The sequence below is a fragment of the Typha angustifolia genome, chromosome 8 (genome assembly GCF_048772165.1).
Source record: "Typha angustifolia cultivar Huaian chromosome 8, ASM4877216v1, whole genome shotgun sequence".
Classification (NCBI taxonomy): Eukaryota; Viridiplantae; Streptophyta; class Magnoliopsida; order Poales; family Typhaceae; genus Typha; species Typha angustifolia.
The window spans coordinates 13031978-13053389 of NC_133246.1; the positions used below are offsets into that span (position 1 = coordinate 13031978).

The 21412-nt window shown below is 35.1% G+C and overlaps 2 protein-coding genes across 2 annotated transcripts; one reads left to right on the forward strand and one right to left on the reverse strand.

The window, feature by feature from the left end:
* Nucleotides 1–4355: 4355 nt before the first annotated feature.
* Nucleotides 4356–6442, forward strand: LOC140765425 (basic leucine zipper 6-like). Its single transcript, XM_073104508.1, has 4 exons — nt 4356–5104; nt 5176–5266; nt 5370–5496; nt 5974–6442. The coding sequence occupies exons 1-4, from the start codon at nt 4662–4664 to the stop codon at nt 6135–6137; spliced, it is 825 nt and encodes a 274-aa protein (XP_072960609.1). The 5' UTR covers nt 4356–4661; the 3' UTR covers nt 6138–6442.
* Nucleotides 6443–18115: 11673 nt separating this feature from the next.
* On the reverse strand, nt 18116–21090 carry LOC140765229 (prefoldin subunit 6). The gene is made up of 5 exons (XM_073104204.1): nt 20930–21090; nt 20765–20835; nt 20544–20668; nt 20364–20424; nt 18116–18600 (listed from the first exon to the last, which is right to left on the reverse strand). The coding sequence occupies exons 1-5, from the start codon at nt 21006–21008 to the stop codon at nt 18544–18546; spliced, it is 393 nt and encodes a 130-aa protein (XP_072960305.1). The 5' UTR covers nt 21009–21090; the 3' UTR covers nt 18116–18543.
* Nucleotides 21091–21412: the final 322 nt, after the last annotated feature.

Below are 21412 nucleotides of genomic sequence, written 5' to 3' on the forward strand. Positions count from 1 at the left end.
ACAATGGAAACGATGGAAGCAAACAATGGACTCTGAAAGGTTTGAGAAAGAGTTTGGAAGAAAATTTATTTTTTTGAAATCGTGTAAGGAAGCATCAACGAGTGTCTAAATTATGATTACACGAAGTTAGATGCCTATCACTTGCTCTCTGTTCGAACCTAACTAATAGTTTTCATTCTCCCTTCAGAGGTGTGATGTGATTCTGGATCATAATTCACAGGGTAAAAGATATAATTTGTCGGTAAAAAACGTATGGTGAAACCCTATTCTTCAATAGGTTTGGTTAGTATATAGGATGTTAGATCTTGAGGGAACTCAATGATGAAAAATATACGTTGTTGAAGAATTACTGGACAACCAAATATAAGGATAGATCCAGACGGATTGCCAAAAGTTGGTATTTTCTTGGGACCAGACTGCATTCATTTTGTGACATACTCACTGGTGTTCAGATATGCAAACAGCTGGAGCATATTTGACCATAGGCTTCCCACATGCAGATATCTATAGACACAAGTTAGGGAGAGAGTTTGATGCTGTCACGAAGCCTGGATGGTTTCTTCTAGATCTAGTTATTCTCGTGAATCTGTGATGTTATCCAGTTGTATGGTAAAGCAGTAGTATGCATGCTACTATGATAAGTTGATTAGTAACTAGTGCAAAGTATATATCCCAAGTTTTCAAAGGGGTTTCTAAAAGCTTAAGCTAATTATCTATATTTAATGCTTCCTCTCATGTATGAACTCAAAATATACATTTAAATAAACTCGAGATGGGCACTTGGGTTTGTTTGCAATTAGGGTTTCATTTTAAATTCTTTTATCAAACTAGAAAAAAAAAATGTACTAAAGGCGTGAATTTTGTGATGTTACTTTCGTCTCTTTACACTCCTCCATTTCATTAAATCATGAGGGTAATTGTTATTCATAACAATTTTACGCTCTGTAAATATTATTTCTCAAGCTTTTAAATCTTTCTTTTGTTCATGTTTACAAGAGCCACAAACAAGATCATTTGGGCCAAAAGCAGTGGCGAGCCACTTGTTATCCAGAATGTAGCTCTCGAGCCAAAAAGGCTTCCAGTTCCGTGTGGGTCCAGGATATATGACATTGGATGTATCATTTATTGCTCCAGATTTCTACTGTAGCTCCTCTGAAAGATCCACTTTGTCGGCCTACTCCAAAGTGGCGAGAGAAGGCCATGAAGGCGACCTTAGCCTGCCATTTGTGTATGTAAGTCATCATCTTCATCACCTCCAGGCCGGAGCTGGCCATTCGGCAATATTTCCGTTTATCTTTTTGGCAATAAGCTCGTGAAGCTACAGCATCGATTTAAGTGGATTTGGATCTATCTCCCATAAGATTTAGTTTTAGATCAGTTTCGTATTGAAACAGAGCTAATACTTTAGCTTCTGCCAAACAAAAAGAAAGTTTTGGTTTGGATCGCCAGTCGTTTTCTTTTCTGTCCCACTGTTTTCAAATCAATCATTGTGTTTAAGTCATATCAGGATATGAGGAAGGCTATAGTTTGATTTTAAGGGGAATATCACTGTTGTTCTGAACCTGGTAGAAAAAAACAAAACAAAAAGTTGAAGCTGTAGCAAATCTAGAGTAATTATTGAAGAATTCTCCCGTAAAGAACCCCTGGATACTTAACCGTTGTTGAGAACTTTAATATTTGGATAGATGATGTTGAGTTGCTGCATAAGGGGAATATTTTGGTAAGGCCTTAGTATTGTACAATGAGAAACATGCACTTGCGTCGATTAAGACCTATTTCTTTCTTAGAAACTTCGGTTTTCAAATTTAAATCACTTCTTAGATTGATATTTTAGAAGTAATAACCAATTGTTTATGTCAAAATACCTAATTTGTTCAATAAGTTCAAAGAAACACATGAAAAAAGATATATGTCCCAGTGTAACTGATAGATAAGAAATTTTTTTTTTGAAACACTAGATATATCTATGTATCTAAACCTTAAGCACGATTTATAATCTACGAGTAAAAATCTATGGATCTATACTCGCGTCAAACGAATCACTAAAAAATTGTAGCGGTTTATAAGACTTATCTTACAAACAACTCGTCGATCTCATAACTTTATTTAATATAGTCTTGATCGTTATACTTTGCGATTTATTATTTTCTATAATTGACTTCGAATTATGACCCTTAAGATATGAATAAAAACCTCTGTCGGTGAAAAAAAAAAATTTCTTCAAAAACTTCACCGAAGCCATTTAGGGTTAAGGACATCTTAACTCTTATATTCAAATCATGTCTCACAAAATTCCAAATTTTACAAAGTTTCGTGCTTCATTCCAACGGCCTGACTTGAATTCTAAGTACACTCAAACTACCAAAAATACCATTCTAAATCTTCGGATAATTTTGAACGATCCACAAGAATGACGGAAAATATGCTTTTGTATCTTTGAACGATTTCAAACGGCAGCCAGGGTGTGTTCGCATGCACTTTAAATAGCGTGACTTATTTGCTTCAAAATTTGAAAATTTTTTAAATCAAATATTGTCAACACTGGTATATGTACTCGTATACATGTAAACAGAAATCTTAAAATATTTTATATGTATTTACCAACATTAAAAATCTAACAAGATTAATTCACAAACATCACTCTCCTATCCAGCATCTAATGACGGACTCCAATGGTTCAGCCAGCGGGGACCAAAGAAAAGAGAACCAAAGAGATGGCACAAGCCACAGGAGTAGAGCCTCAGGATGTCTCTTTCTTCTTCTTCTTCTTCTTCTTCTTCACATCCACTTGCACTCTCATCTCCTGTGCCATTCTCCAAGTAAGAACTCCAAATAAAGAGTATATTATTGTATAAAGAATAGAGAGGAATTCGAGGGTGCATGCTTTGATGGTATAATTGGTCTCCTCTCCATGTGGGACTAAAACTATATTGGGATTAGCTTTCTGGAAAACGAATATGGTCTCATCCTTTCATCCTGCCAAATGGAATGAGACACTCTCCTCTCCTCTCTTCCCTTTCCAACTCCAGAAAAGAAGCCATGTGCATTGCACTTAATTTGCATTAATAAATAACACTAATAATTCAGTGCTACATTATTATTAATATCATTATACTACTACTAATAATAATAAATAATAATAATAATAATAATCTAATATTGCAAGTAGAATTATGCTCAAGTGGCTAAAATGACTCGTGTTATACGAGTATTTCGGACGTATGTCAACTTTCTCACACTACTTTTTATCAGCTAAACGTACTTAAAAAATAAAATAAAATAAAATGAAGGTAATAATATACATGAGAGGTTAAAAGAGTTATTATTTAAGGTATGTACTTCAGGTTTGGTATTTTATATATTAGTCGAGAAAGATTTGCAGAGAGATGTCAAGTACATCACCTCGTTTTAACCACCAAGTGAAAGTACAACACGGTGTTTCCGAAGGAGTGACCGTTTTTGACCCCATTTTTAAATAAATTTGAATTTATTATCACAATAACTCAGCCATAACATAAAATAAGATAGTAATTTATATAAATTCTAATACCTAGGCCTAACTTTGTAACCTAATATATTAGCTTATAGACTCCTACTCTATAAAATGATCCTCAATTATTTTTCATTGGATATTTTTAAAATATTGACTTCAAAGTACTATAGTTATCATAAAACAGTGGCCATTAAAGTTAAACACCTTAAGATCCAATGGCCAGTGGCTTGAAGCCATGGAAAGCCTTGAACCTTCCAAGAAAACAAAAGGAATATAATAGCAAAAATGAAAGCAACAATCCAAGGGCAAGAAAAGGGGGGGGAGCATGTGACATGCATGTGTATATATCATGGTTTGGGGACAAATAAAAGAGAGAGGGGGTCATACAAGCAGAAGCAATGCACATGGGGAGACCATCATTTAAATCCACAATCTTTTTCCCTTCTCTCCCCCACCTCCTCCTCCTCCTCTCACTTCCCTTCCTATATCCAAAATACTTTAATACTCTATATAATTAATTAATAGCACCCCACCACTTGCTACTTTGTTTCAAGTAGTAGATCCAATTAGTTGAATAGAATATTTTTTATTTTATTTTATATTAAATTCATTTTGTATACCCATAGTAATTTAATAGATGAAGTAACATAATTACTCTTGATTGAAAGAAATGTATGTATACACGATGATTTGGATAACTCCAAAAGTCTTTGATCAATTTTGGGGGTAAAAAGTAATCTACTCTTAGCTATGCAATCTCTCGAAATAACCGACAACTCACCTACCTACCCGGCAACTCCCAACTCGTAATCCCGAACATTTAATTTAAGTAATTATTCTAGTCATAATTCTGAACTGCTAACTGTCTACGCTTAAATTAGTAAAAAACAAATTCCCGAAAATAACCCAAAAATTCTCCAACCAGCTGTTGCTAGCTGTACTCTCTCTCTCTCTCTCTTGCCATGTGACCTCTGCTTCCACCACACCCCCTCTTGAGGGAGGCCCATAAGCCCCCCTCATTGGAGGAAGAGCATCCATCCAAACTACCACCATTGCTTCAAGAAGAGGCGCTTAGCTTGTTGTTGTTGTTATTATTATTATCTCCATATTAGTAGATATAGGAGCAGACTTTGCTTGATACCAATTAGCATTGCTTCTAGTTTCTACAATGGCGCAATTGCCTCCCAAGGTCCCCAACATGGCACCCAATTGGCCTGCCTTCGGCCACTCCGCTGCCGCCGCCGTTGCAGTCAACCAGCCGTCGTGGATCAATGAATTCCTCGACTTCGCCGCCGCCAAGCGCGGGGCGCACCGCCGGTCGGTGAGCGAGTCGATCGCGTTCCTCGAGCCGGCGGTGGATGGCGGCGGGGTAGAGCACGAGTTCGACCGGTTGGACGACGACCAGCTCATGTCGATGTTCTCGGACAACGCGCCGCCGTCGTCGCCGTCGGAGAACAATGGGGTCAGCGACGAGAAGCCTGCGGCGCAGCGGCCGAAGAATGAGTCGGAGGAAGAGGAGGTGGAGGAGGAGGAGGAGGAGCAGCAGAGTGGATGCGATGCGGAGGCAAAACGACGACCACCTTCCGTCGTTGATCCCAAGAGGGTTAAGAGGTAATTGAACATCTAACATGCTCTTCTTCTACATGGCACTGCAAATTCCTAATGCGTGCTCGGATCGTCAGGATATTGGCGAACAGGCAATCCGCGCAGAGATCTCGAGTGAGGAAGTTGCAGTACATCTCCGAGCTCGAACGTAGCGTGACAACCTTGCAGGTATCTACCGCTAAAATCTCTCCAAAGTTTTATAGCTCTTATAATTAACATCTCAATTGCTTATTATTGGCGACTATTTCCTTTTCTTTGACTCAAATTGAAGACGGAGGTCTCGGCATTGTCCCCTCGAGTCGCGTTTCTTGATCACCAGCGATCGCTTCTTACGTTCGGCAACAGCCATCTCAAGCAACGGATTGCTGCCCTCGCGCAGGATAAAATATTCAAGGATGGTAAGTACCTGGGTTTCCTCTTCCCAATAAATAACGTCTGTTTAACGAGAATCTTTAGTATTTCAATGCTTAAAAATTTGGATTAGTAAATAGAATTGGATTGAAAGGAATCTTAGCTGCTGCTCGCTCGTGGGCTTGTCAAGTTCATAGAGTGAGTGGGTTGTTGGTTAGAGATGACGGTGACGTAGCTAAGAAGCGATAACTTTTTACCCCAAAATTATAAAGACATTTGGGGTAAAAATAAAGTATTTTTTTGTTCATCCATTTTTGTGTCCAAATGACATATAGGAAGTACCCTTTATCCAGTAAACGCATTGGAGTGGACCTCACAAAATTGCCAATCTCCACATCCTTTGCTGCATTACTGTTTCATTGTCACTTGCCTCATGATTCTCTCTTTGATAGAAAGGGTAAATTTCAATACTGCCCAATGTTTAAAATACATCAATGGCTAAGAAAAGGAATAAATTGATGCAGCTCACCAAGAGGCACTAAGGAAGGAGATTGAGAGGCTGCGGCAAGTGTACCACCAACAGAGCCTTAAGAAGATGGCTGCGGATTCTGATCCTAATAATTCGTTATGTGGCGATAAGGAGCTGCTTAGCTGCGAGGGAGGTACGAGGCTGCGTCTACCTTCATGAACCTTCTCACCCTTTTAACTACTTCATCTATAGGTAGGCAAAGGCCACCTTAATTAATGAGGTAGAACTTAGAAGGGTTAATTTAGTAGTGATAGAGTGGTAGGATGGCTGGAGGTAAAAGAAGCTTGTTTTACCTTGTGGGGGTTGGTGGTGGACAGGTTGTATTCTTTGTGTAGTTCTTTTTTTTCTTTCTTCTGTTCCTATTTTTCCTAATTCTTAATTTGTGATCTTATCCATCCCTGGAATGGGGATTGGGTAAGAATTGTTGTTGAGGGTATCAGGTGAAGGGTTTATTGATTGGGTTCTGTGTAGCGTCAAGAGGGGTTGCTTTCTTTCTTTGTTTCTTTCTTATTTGCAAAGCATACATATTTATTTACTTGTTTGTTTTAGGATATGGTGGGACAGGAGTATGATGAGAGCTTAATATATATATATATATATATATATTAAGGCCCAATGTCATATCCTTCTCATCACAAAAACCTTGCGTTTCTGTGTGCCGAGTAAATATATTTGCACACTTATATTATTAAAGGCTCAAGGCTATATATATGCAATGCTCAATATATTAATGAAACTAATCAATAGGTAAACAAATCTTAGTGAAGGTGGAACCCCTTCTTTTTTAATGTTACAAACAGCCAAGAACATATAATTTTACTAAAGGCATGATATATATTGCCTTAAGCGGTAGCTATCTGTTTCAAACAGTCAAAAAAACCTGAGCTAAGCAGAAAAAAATTTAAATAAATTAGAAATAATTTTACTTAGTTTGCCGTTTTTTGTATAAGCTCCATGAATTTTTATTATACTATATATATATAGTCTCTTAACCAAAATATGTTTTGTGATATGAAATATTACTTCTTTCTCGGTGCAAAAAGATATCTTTAGATATTTTTCTTAATTCAAGTGGTGTATAAGAGTAACAGAGTATACGTAGAGAAAGATGATAGTCTCAGGGGTCTAAGTAAAATTATTCTAATAAATTAGAAAAATTTATTATTTGTTTCAGAATAGTATCAGTCTAGTAGGATACAACGATATATTATTATGCATATGAAAGAAAGTTGTTATTTATGTTCCTTAAATCGGGATAACAAAAATAAATTTTAGGATTTGACTCATACACGATGAGTGTGAGTTGATTGGTATAAATTTGTTTACCCACAATATTAAATTATATTTCTAAATAGTCAATATAGTATTAAACTTTATCTCCCTTTATTTTTTATTATCATGACAATTATTTTAAAACTAGTTTTTATTCACTTTATTTTATAGATTTAAATAAGTAAATATACGATATTAAAATACTCTTTAAACCTTTTCTATTCTATTATTAATTAATTATTAATAATATGTAGATCTCAATTAATTTCGGGCTCAAAGTTTATAAAACCATGATTTTTCCAACATATTTCTAGTTCATTATCTACTTAAATTTTTGGATCAACTGATTATTTAACACTAATGACTAATCTTAATACATAATGCCAATCAAATCTACATGACTCGTATGCAGCTCCTGAAATTTCATTACAAAGAGTCGATATAACAGCTGAGATTTTTCAAGTATGATTACATTATTTGTGGTGTCTCCGTCATTAATTCACCCTGTTAATTAATGAAACCTAAGACATGAGTGCCTGAAGAACATCACAAGCTAAAGCTAAGTGTTATCCTAAATTCTTCGAATTGCCATCAATCTTTCTAAAATAATGAGCCAATGCTAGACTGCATGTCTGGGTTAAGGTCTAGTTTAAATTAATTGTGGGCTTGTGGCATGCAGATCTAATTATTAAGGTTGGCATTTGGATTTGGCAATATTCTCGGGGTCTACCATTAGACTTTAGGGGCATTTGGGCGTATGGCTTGAAATATTTGGTTTTGGCCTATTGTTCTTTGTTTTGATTCTTACCGGTTTAGTTGAATAATAAGGGAGCTTTATCCATGAAATTAAGAATCTCTTATTCATGATTTATAGCTAAACACCATAGTATAGATAGTATCATGGTTAACTTTTCCATGGTATTACGAATCCTATATTCTTACAAGATCTTTTCTTATTCTCCAACTAAGAACCCATTTGAGTACTGGGATTTAAAAAAAAAAATGAGATTAGAATAATCTGAAATTTATTTGGGATAAATAAAATTAGGTTAAATATAATTTATCACCATGTATTTATGCCTAAAATCACTATACGTTCTTATACTTCAGAAAATCTTAAACGAGTTTTTGTACTTATAATTAAAATAAGATAGCTAATTTTTCTGTTAAACTTAAGACAAACTAAAATATCCTATGTTGTGTTTGTTAGGCAAAATATATGAGTTTTTGAGATATTACTACCAAATGACCGTAGTAGCTTGACACAAAATTAATTTAATAGAAAAACTAACGACCTCATTTTAATTATAAGTGTATAGACTAGTTTCAAAAAGTGTAGTAGATAAAGTGGTTTTGGGTTATTACTACATAGTAGTAAAATATATTTAACTCAATAAACTTTTATTCTAATTGCAAAATGATGATAAATGTTGGAATACAAATATAAAATAAGATGGTATGTAATAGTCGTGATAGATGATAAAGAAATGACTAAATTAACTTCGTTTTCTAGTTTAATGTAAATAGATATGTATTTTTCTTTTGAGAAAGATAAGATATATGTTTAAATTAAATAGAAATAGTAATTTACAACAATTATATTATCATATCATGATTACTTTTAGAATTTCTAGCAAAAAGAATTTAATTTAATTTACCATAATTTACATAATATAAATACTATTACAAATATTATATAGCAAAAAAACATCTCATATTTAAATATTTTCACTAAGGATATTCTAATCTATTATATTATAGTCACATTATAATTTAATAATATATTATATTACATTATAGTCACATTAAAATTCTGTAATTTTGTTTTTGGAGGAGTAATTTGATAATTTAAAAATTTTGATGGGATAAATATATGAGATACTGTAATTTCTTTATCCCAAGTAAAAGCTAAAACTAAGATATCTAGATAAGTAAAGTAAGATGTCCCATTTCTTTATTTCTTGTTTGGCAAAGATTTTTGGAATAAAGGGCTTTACTAAAGGAGAAAACTCTGCTATTCTAGTATTGCAATGTTATGATTTGAGTCTAATTAGATCACTTCACGAAGGAGATTAGATTCATTGGATTGAACATATTTATCATAGTATTAGTATTAATTATTTATTATTTTTAAAAAATTTCTGGCATCAGTCTTATGTAGTTGAACATATGGCCAACGACGTTCAAACAGCAAAACATAAGAGCAACATTCATCAAGCCATTTGAATGCCTAACTAACGTTTGAATGACACAATTCGACGACAATAGATTGTCGAGGTGTTTGAACACTCAACCAATGGTGTTTGAGCACCCTAACTCGAGAGTAGCTTTCCTTGAAGTATTTGAACATTCGTTAAATGGTGTTCGAACGTAGTAATCTTATAGCACTCTTCGTCCAATGATGTTTGAACACTATCTAATGAAATTTGAACACACAAACCCGACAGTGTATATTTAGAGTTTCAACAACATTCGAACACTTGATGTTGAGGTAATTTCGTGTTAGGGTTATTTCAAATGTTTTTAAATTTCTGACTACTCTCTAAATATGTGAAAGACAATCATTCTGACGTTATTGAAGAATATTATGATTTTTCTACCTTCTTCCTCTTTTCACCTTCTTTTCTACTCTTTCTTAATCTCTCAATCTAGGCCATCGTTCTTTTTAAGGTCAGTCGTCCTTGCTTCTGCATCATCTGCCATACCTCTCTAGACCTGTAGGGCTAGCCTCTTCTCCCTCCTCCTCTTCCTCCTCCCTTATTTCTTAAATCCATTATTATCATCCTCTCCACCATTATCCCTCTAATCATGTCTACCATCATCATCACCGTCCATTCACCAACTTAACCCATCTTAACATGCAACCAACACAAAATGGCATAGCTCTCCTATAAACCATAGATTAAAAAAAAACAAATATAATACTATCTATAAATTATCTTATTCTTTAACCAAAAAAACAAAAAAAGAAGAAGATTTAAATGGATCAGTTGCATGATAGTGGTCGGAAACTAAGATCGAAGTAGAAAATCTTTCTGGCTTCGATCTTGAACAGTAAGTTTTTGTCTTAGTTTTTTAAATAAGGCAAGTACTTTGATATTCTTCTAGAATTCTACGTTTGAGTACTTATCATAGTAAGCTGATCCTTAATTAAAGAAAATGAGACAAGTTGATGTTAAAAGTCGTATATGAAATGCACTCTTAATTTTGTCATCTATACTAAACGTTTCTTGTGAAGTTACCAAAAGTATTACAAGTCGATCGACTCCCCTCTCTGCACCTAATTAATTAACTAACAAGAGACTACTTCATCCCCACAAAGGACTATACACTTGCTCCATACTGGCCTCCCCATAATATGCATGACCATAATAATACTCTCTCGCCTCTCCATACCCAACCTCCTCATCCTCTGCGTCCATGTACCACCCACCCATGTCACTGCTCACCGTCTCCGCCACCACCTCCATCTCCGACCAATCAAACGGCTCCTCGGCGACATACGTCACGTTTATCGCCCCATCTCGGCCGTCCAAGTCCGACAGCATCTCTTCCAATCCTCCATCATCGCTCTCGTCGTTCAGACCGGTCGTCGACTCGCCGTCGCTGATCGCCATCGTGCCATCGCCTCCGATCTCGGCTTCCAAAGACCGAATCACATAGCCTAGCCGGTCGTCGACTGCAGCACAATTATCATCATAGCCACCATCAATACATGACTCTTCTAATAGTTCCATTAGAAGAGCGCCGTCGATCTCCGGCACGACGATCCTTTCTAGGTCACTCTCATGCATGGAATCCATGGCAAAGGCGGTAAACAAGGAGTGTAGGAGGTAGTTGCTCTGTTACACAGGCAAACCTATGTATGTGTATATATATATATATATCGTGAGAATATATGCATAGAAGGGGGGCCCACGTGGCAAGGGTGGCTAACTGAGGGCCGTACTTTCCAGATAAGCGAAGAAAGGTGAGAATGTAAAGTGTGGGAGATGAGATCGGGAACAAGGAAACACGGAGCAGGCAGAATCCGGCAGCGGAATTTTTGTTTATTTCCCTCCAATTATTCTTTGTATTATAAATTTATAATTGAAGTTGGGATAGTGATGGAGGGGGGAGGCAACTGGGGGTTGCCACTAGATGCGGGAGTTTGTTGGGTTCTTGTCGGGTCTAAACGGGTTTATGACCCGACCCGTTACTTGTTCAGGTTGTTGTTGTCTCAAGGATGCTTACCTGCATTAATCTACAGTATAATATTGTTTATAGGGAAAATTATATTTTACCTTCACTTCACCCCTATATAATTTTATTTGTATTACTTATCCGGTTATGATTTTATTTAAATTAAAATTATTATTTTTCCTATTATATTTAACTAATCCACAAGTTGAATTTGAAAATACTAATTAGAGACAAAGCAGTAAACAATTAGATAAGCTCTTCAACGTATCTAATAATAATATCGATCATATTTCAAATAATAAAGATATGACAAAAAACATACATATATTTATCATTCAAAATTTGATCGATATTATTTTAGATGTATTGAGAAGTTTATCTAATTATCTACAACTTTATCTATAATTACTATCTTCAAATTCAATTTATAGGTTGGTGAAATATGATAAAAATATAATAGTTTAAATTTGAATGTAACTAAAGGAGAGTAAAGTAAATTCAGACCTAACGACACACAGGATAAAATGTAATCTTCCCTTGTTTATATGATAATGGGTCTGGATCTGTCAAAGTATAAACCCTAAACCCTAAAAGGGATTCATATTGTTACAGAATTCTCAGTTTCGAGAAACTAATGCATTAGTTGAGGTCTTTTGCAATAACTTTTAAAAAATGGAGGCCATGAAAGAGGCTTGAATGAAGAGTTGGAGACTGGAAGGTGAGAAGAAGGAAGGTACATTGGTATGAGACTAGTTTTGATCCTTTCTTCTTTCTTTCTTTCTTTCGGTACAGGTGGAGCACATGGTGATGTTGGCTGGTAGTTGGGTAAGATATAGATCTTGTCCACTTCCAAAGTTCCCCCATATCTGATATCACTATTAATCTATAGTACTGGATGGGTCTGCCTGCCTAATTGAGTTGCCACCATTGATATCTCCACCCTTCTCATCTCTCCCCTATCTTCAATCAAATCCGCATCAAGCCTTAGTGCTTAATTTATGCAAAGGAGAGACAGTGACCATCATATATCCATATTCTTCTCCCAATAATGCACCACACTCAGCTGGCAACTACTGGCAATAAGCAAACTCTACAATATTATAGTCATTATTGGACCATTTCAGTGTAACCAAACCTACACTTTTTTTGCCACTGCTTCTGTTATGTTATTATGACTTTTATTTTATATCTTAAGATTAAAAAAAAAAATCAATCGTTCTTCTAAATAATAAAAGTTTATGATGGAGTAGTTAATAAGTTATTGTGATATAAAAGTAGGAGTTTCTGAGTTCCAACCATGCCAGCCAACTGAGTTTGTTATCTAGGAAAGAGATTCATTCATTTAAATAAAGTCGAAGTCGATCTTTTGAATTCAAAAAAAAATCTCAAGCTTTGATGTGTGAGTGAGTGTTAGAGTATAAAAGATAAAAACACTGAAAATGACATTTTCTTTTTCTTTTTTATATGCTAAGGATATATATAAAGATATGAGCCAATTTTATATTAAACACGATGATGGGGGATCCAACATCAAGCATTTGTGTGACTTGAAAAGTACATACAACAAAAGGAAGGCAAGTGGACTTAGAAAGGTTGATTTTATTCAGTGCAGCATGGGCTAATCCCTGGACCACAGCTACACATCATACTCTACTTGCAAATATTTGAATATACTTGTGGCAGAAAAGAAACAAATAAATTATTTCTCTAGTTTTCTTCAGGAAACTGAACTCTTTCTAAAAGAGCAAGAATGATTCAATGAATCAGACAGGTATCAATAAACCAAAATTTCCAACCTATGTTCTATATCATTTTGTCAGTAATTGTGTTTTTCTGGTATATAATTTTATGAAATCCTAGCAAAATTTCAGATAAACGGAGCCACTAGCGATATATTTATGATTTGATCTAATTGTGTATCCATGTTTCTGGCATCTAGGCTGTGATTAACCTACAGGCTCTTTAATGAAAAAAAGTACAATAAAGCTTATCAGATGAGATATATCTCCTACTTGCTAAGTTGACATCCAATCTGACTGTCTCACAAGACCAAGTGGTGTTCACCTTCATCATTTCGGCAGTAATATATAGTTATCAATCATCCACTACACACACACACACACACGCACGCACACATATATATATGTATAAACTAAGAGTTAAGTTAGGTATTATTCTTTTTTTTTGCAACACGTAAGGCAGCTTAATGCCAACCATACGTTTCTGCAAGTTGATCAAAACCTAAAGCAGATAACATATGTACCATCCGAATGGCAAGAAGAATATAACTTTATTTGCTTACTCGATCTTTTTTGTGCAATATTCGATCAAGACCGAATTCTTCTCCTTTCTCTCTCTCTTTTTTTTTTCCTTTTCTTTTCTTTTCTTTGGAAAGAGAAGTACTAGTCACTCTTTGAAATTCTCTTAGTATATTATGATATCATCCTATCTCTTCTCTTGAGAATCTAAGTTAGGTATTGAAAGCAAAAGTGGTATTTCGTACGTTTACCCTCAGAGTTTGCTAATTTTACATGTGTGTAAATATATTTTAACCCTTTTAATTTTGGAAGAAATTTACTTCACCCCGCTTTGAACTTTGTTTTGTGTCACTAATTCACAATACCTTCCTACCTATTGACCAAAGTGCAAATACAAATATTATTTTCAGAGATGAGGAAATGACTTAATGGTTAAACGAATTTGCATTCAAAGAGAAGCTCAAGTAAAAATTCAGGGGGGGTAAAGTTATTATTGTTCAAATTGATAATAATTTTTCTAAGTAGAAAACATGGACACCTTTAACTTTGAACGAAAGACTTAGCAATTGCAAATGACTTGTAGATCACCAAACAGTTTGACTAGTTATTCAATGTGTTTTTCTTGCTTGTAGATATCACTCTTAGGTGCTGGCCATGCAAATGCATATATTTGGAAAGAATTCTTTAAATACTAAATATTAATCATAAAAATAACTGTCTGCAGGCATCTGAAGGGCAGGTGATCAACCATTAACAATAAATATCATGAGTTCATGACCCTCATCACCACCATTGCTGAAGTTGATCAGTTGTGGCTTCACACGCCCCCTTCTTTAATTAATTATCTTCCACTGGTGACCACTCCTCTACCTCCATTACTTCCTCTTAACTCTTAAGTCGATCACTCATGGCCTCAATTATTGAAGCAAGGAAGGTACCGAGAACGTAAGGTGCAACATGAAAAGCATCTAATTTCTACAATATCTTCCACGTTTACTTGCAAATTAAAGAGGCCATCTTGGCCAATGAATCATGTTCTCGGTTGAAGGAATCCTTAATTGCTGGTAGCTACACGATCACTTTTAACTTTATCTGAACTCTAATCCAAGTAAACAAACAGCGTGCTTTTGAGATGAGATTGGAAGCTAGCCTTTGGCCTACATCATCCCAGTTGCCTAGTTAGACGTAAACTAACACCGAGATAAGGAGATTGTTTAATAATTATAGTGGCTCACCAAGGGCCATGGCAAGATGGAGACCTGGGGGGAGCCTACTTGGAATTATTGGGGCTCAGTGGGTTTCAACAGTTCCTTGTTTTCTTTGTGACCAATTGGAAAAGAGAGATAGAGAGAGAGAGAGACATGAGAGACTGAGAAAAGATTTATTTCAAGATGTGATCCTGTCGATGGGACAAATGGCATTAGCCTAGGTCCAGTCTCATTAACACTTGCCCGGAATGGACCACTTGTCTCTAGATATGTGATATATCAAATATTGTGAAGGATAATGTATGGAAAGTTCTTTTATTTATCGATCTGACCCACTCATTAAACTCGATATATTTTTCATTATAAGGTTCCGTAAGTTAATCAGAGGATCACTGATATATTCAAAAGTTTATGTAATAATTAAAATGCTAAGTTATTTAGTGATTTATTGTTTTAAATAAAGGGTTTAAATGTAATTTATCTTATGTTCAGAATTACTTTACTTATATTTATTTTAAAAATTCTCAAACCAATCCGTGTACAAGTTAAAACTATTAAATTTTTCGTCAAAATTAATGAAGTGCACCCAAATGACCAAAACACCCCTTTGTGTTTATTAGTTCAAATAGAAGAGTTTTTGATCTGATTTATTTTAAATCCATATTTGTCTTGTTTCTAAATATGATATAACTATGGATCTACAAACCTAAGTTTAATAAAATATAATATTTATATGGTACAATCAAGAAAGTAAGAGGAAAAAAAATATGTGAGTATTTTTTTGAGGAACAACATTTTTATCCATAAAAAATTAAAAATTGAGAGAATTTTGGGCGCTCTCCATTAATTTGGAAATTTGGATATAAAAAACTAATAATTTTATTTTAGTTGTAAGTACAGAAACTTATTTGAAATATTTTAAAATATAAGAGTAAAACAATTTTTAGAGATAAGTATAGAGAGTAAAATATATTTAACTCTTTAATAAATTACTCACTAGTTTAATGTTTCAATTTAAAGATCTAACAGTTTCTTCTCGCCCTTTCTTCACCTTCACGTTCAGTATCCACAACTATCTAAGCGACACTAGAAAGCAGAACTGAGAATCTACTCACATCAAAATGTCTGATTGTGCACTCATAATCCGCGAGTTCAATTGTACAAAAAAATCAAGAAAATTCCCGATTTGTTTTTATTATAAAAAATTATCCTCTTTCTTTATGAAGGTGGAACATCGCCTGCAACCACGAGATCTTTAGGAAACCTTCTCTTTTTCCCTCCCCAAGATTTATATCCAGTCATTTCGTCAACTCTCTTTTCCTGAAATTTCGAGTTTTGCTCTCTTTTGACGTGATCTTTAGGAACTTGTTTTTTTGGTGGGAATCCAGCAATCCAACCTCCAGACGCTCATTCAGATCTTGCCTATCATCATCATACTTCTCCCGTCTTCAAATCCTATTTATTCTGTCATGCGCATCTTATGTGGCCAAAAAAAAAAAAGGATCCTTTTTATTATTAAGTTTAGGATGATTTAGTAAACAAATTTATAATGAGACTCATTTTAATCAAAATCTCAAAAGGGGCAAAGTTTTCGGAGGAGTCCCACAAGCGAAATTTATAAGGATCATATCGTCAAACGTATGGCAAATATTGATCCAACTCTTAAGTAGGTTTGAATCCAATTGGGTTAGAGTCATAAATGTATCGATCCAATTAATAGTCGGGTCGTGTTCGGATTTATACCAATGATTCATTTGACTACCCGTTTAAATATATGGGTCTGATTTGGTCAATCGACTGACCTGCCAACCCAGTAATAGATATAAACTAAATTTCTAACCTAACTTATCCTACCTCACACTCTCAATATCTCACCCAGCTGCATACTTCCCAAATCACAATCCCTTCTCTCTCCACCCGAATCTTCTCCTATAGGCCACAATCGGCAACTACTACCTCTCACTCTCCTCTCCTCTATGGCAGTTCATCAAGAGCAACCTCCTCTTCAACAACCCTTCCCTCCTCCTTGCGCTATCTCTCACTCTCCTCTTTGGCGGTTCATTAAGAGCAACCTCCTCTCCAACAATATCCCCACCCTCTCCTCCCTTCGCTACCTCACTCTCCTCTAATAGACACTTCGACTACATCAATCGGGTCCTTCCCCACCTCTCTCGCTCTTCCTCGACCTCAACATTAATCATATCTTCGATCACTTGTTGCATGCTACCCCCAATTGAAAGACTAGGGTTTCAAAGGCAAGCAGAAGAGATGGAGAGATGAAAGGTGATCAATGGATAGATCGACAGATTCAGAGTTTTAGGAGATGCTGGAGGGGCAACCTCCTCTCTAATGACATCCCCACTCTCCCCTCTTCTTTCTGCTATCTCTCACTCTCCTCTAACTGCCTCCCCGGTTGCATCGACCGAGTCCTTCCCCACCTCTCCTGCCTTGTCTTTTGCAACCTTAGCGTAACCCTCAACATATCTGGAGATCTCGTGGAAGTCGAGTCGGTTACATATATTTTTTACTATAAATTGTTGTAATATTGTAATTCTGCTAGATTTATATAATTGTATTACATTCCTTTTATAAATTTGGTTAGAAAATTATGTATACATTCTAAATTATGTTGTATTAAATTTTTATAGTAATCTTATAAGCAAGTGAAATGTGTCATGTAATGGGTTATTCTTTCATAATTATCATTATTTTAAAGAAAAAATCGTAAAAAAATTATTATGAAACTTTTTGAAGGCCAACAAAAAAATTAGGAAACACATACAGATGACTGAAATACTTTCCTTCTTTTAAGTTTAGAGTATAAATATTTATTAATATTTTTATTTGTATAAAAGAAGAAATATTTTCTTATACTATAATATTAAGTAAAATATTGATACATTCTGAAACAATTTAAATAATTCATGCAAGAACAAAATAGTCCTTTTTTTTTATTAAACATAAATTCGGTTTTAATCTTAATTACTTAAACTTAAGTAATGAAATAACATTTCTAGACAAGTGCAAATATTTCGATAGCAACTATGATATTTTAATAAATACAGTGGTAATTATAATATTTTGAAAGTTTTTAGTGACAATTATATAAAATTCCCTTCTCTTTAATATATCATAGTTTAATGAAAACTTACCTTTCCCTTGACAGGACATATAAGAACCTTCAACAAAATGATCTGCAAAGTAGAGAAAGAGAGTAGATCTACGAAGTTTATGATTAATTGCGGAACATCGTCGCTCATATCTGCCAGCAAACATCAATATAATAGGAAACATAGAAAGTATAAAATACATTAAACCCAGAAAAACGTAGGAAATGTTCATATGTTGGTTCTATTAGGTACACATTATCTGGAACACGTGCTAATAGGAATTGAACTTGAATCCAGAAACAGAGCTTCTAATCAGCACAACCAAATGGATGGATAAAAAGGAGCTAACTATGCAGATTCAGATATAGAACCTGAAGTTTTCATCTAAACATGTCGAGAACTATTGGCTACGATAGAGCTGAAAAATCTGCAGATTGCTGGGCCAACAAAACCAGTGCACCGAAATGAGTTCCAGTCAGTTGTAAATGAAAGCAAGCTAAGACTTCATTCACCCAATATCACCTACAAAAGCAACTTAAGACTTGGTTTTTCCAGCTTGTACGACCTGCATCTTCTGTTGTAACTTTAATATCTGCAAGAGAAAATTAAATTTTAACATGTCAATAACAAAAGTGATAAATCATAGAAGTTGAAATGACCAAATGTAAGCACTTCTTTTAATGAGCAAATAAAAGCTTGTATATCAAAAGTAAATACTAAGCTGAGGCACCAGAACTAGAATAAAAGAGTCATCCAAGTCCGAAACAATAGGATCATTGAAAGTTGAAGTAAAGTTTTGTTACATTTTAACATGCATTTAGGAAAAATAATCCAGGTTTCCTGGAACACTGATATGTGGTTAAAAGATTGCATTTTTTCATTATAGGCCCAAACATTCTTTGTTTCCTATAGTACATTTTAACATGCATTTAGGAAAAATAATCCAGGTTTCCTGGAACACTGATATGTGGTTAAAAGATTGCATTTTTTCATTATAGGCCCAAACATTCTTTGTTTCCTATAGAATCAGCACTGCATGATGATGGTATGAACAAAATGGTCCTAAATCATAGAACTCTAGCAAGATGCAGGCACACACACAAATGAGATAAGATAGATATAAATTTTATTTCAGTACATAATCCTCATTCTTCTCTGGATTGTAATCTCTAGTAAAAGTATAGCTCCCTGAGCAAAGGCTTCTTCTGGATGAACCCTGGAATGTATTGCCCATGCCTCATTTGTCAAATAAGGCAGCTAGAGCCTACAGCAGATCTCTGATATCGTGCTCAATCTGAAATTAGTTATATACATATGACCATTTGATTCATTAGATGTTTAGTACTAACTTTACATTTGATGGAAAATCCTCTAGGTAGTTCCCAATTCTGAACAAATAGAGAATTAGAGATGGATACACCATTCACTGCATAGGAAAATGGGAAATATGAACAATCCTACTTAGATAAAGATCTTCATCATCCAATCCTTTTTGTAATATTAGAAGGATCCAGGAGAATTAACAAACTATAGGTGTTGATTATATTTCTGCTCATTTTATCCGGGAAAGCTGTGATGTATAATATGTAACAGTACATTTGAAACATAAGACATTAAATTGGACTGATATAATGAACTTGTAACTTATGATAATAGATGACCAACCCAACATTTCCAATTAATCAAAGATGGAAAGTAAGCATTCAAACCAAAATGTTCAAAAGAGCATAAAAAGTACAACTCGTGCAAAGAAAAAAGAAGAAGAAAGGCTGCTCTACTAGTCTATAATAGTATCGCTATAAGTGCACTACAAATTTGGACCTTCTTCAATTCAGAGTAACATAAGAAATGAAATGACATCTAAGGTTATGTATTATCTCAAAAAGAACCTTTCCTACTCGATCAAGAAATAGAACAAATTATTCTTACTTTAATGTTACTTATCTATCATCGTTAGCAACCATTAAAACTCTTGTCAAGAAAAAAAAATTCAGAGTCATCTAAGGCGTACTTGCATTTCTTATTTCTGAATCGGATACAATTAAGGAGTATCAAGTACTCAACAATTATCACATTCATTAATGAAAAGACTTGGAAAATAGATTATTTGAGCCTCAGAACACATAAGCAACCATTTCCAAGCATGCAATGATGTTTCTCGTGCTTAGCTATTGAGCATAGTAATTCACATAAAAAAAATGTATCACTCACCCTGCTCCTAATCATTATCGATTTGTTAATCATTTTTATCACTAAAATGGGTAAAAAATTGTCAATAATTATGAATCATCATTAATAAATCTCCATTCTACAAATTACAGAAGGCGCAATTCCAACAGACAAAAACCAGCATACCGAGTCTTTCTTGCTATTCTGCTTGTCCTCTAAATCCTTAAGGGTCCCGTCAAGCCGCTTACTGAAAAATCCACGAGAAAAACAGAACAGTTACCATTGCAACATATCAACAACAAAACAAGTTGACTCCGACACTGGAATCAAAGAAAGTATTTGATATATAATCAAAAGAGAACTCACAGTTCACCGGAGATGTACTCAATCCTCTTCTTCACATTCGCATTGGCTTCGGCAAGATCCTGCTTCACTAACACCGGCCCGATCATCTTATAAACATTTGCGTCCTCGCTCAACAATTCCAATTCCTACATCCACACAAAATCCAACTTTCAAAGTCCTCAAAACACGAATCGAAAACCTTCCCTGCCATCAAAAGAGGGATTAGGGCATAAAGGCGCGACCTTTAGGACGAGCTCGTTCTCGCCGAGTTGGATCGTGTACTGCTTCCGCACCTGGTGGTTCTTGGCAATATCTGCGACAAATTTGTAGCAGAGAGTGAGATGTGATCGAGAGGTGATCGAAGAGTACTCTACGTTTAGGGTTAGGGTCTTGAGAAAAGGGCTTACCTTTCTGGATCTTGCCGAGGGCGTTGGCTTGGGCTTCAAGGTCGCGCTGGAGTTCGCGAACGGCCGGAGACGAAGTCATCTCGCCTTTGCTCCCTCACCGGCGGCTTCGAGAGAAGAAAGCTAGGTGGGGATTAGACTAGTAGTACGCCGAGTTCGTGACAAGAGCCAAGAGGTGGCAATTGGATCGGGTTTAGGCCAACCCGAATACCATTTGGGCTGGGCCATCACCTCTTAATTACAAGCTCCATTGGGCCAATATAGAGTTTGGTTTTTAATGGGCTGGATTTGAACTCTGGCTGTGACCCAATCCATTATGACACCAAGATTTAATTACATTAAGAGAATGAATACTCTGACCATTAAATGATCACCCAAATAGCACAAAATCATATGTGAAAATAATAATAATAATAATCAGGAAGGTACTGGAATTTATATATAATCACATCAAGAGCTTCAACTATTTATTTAAGTAATAAATTA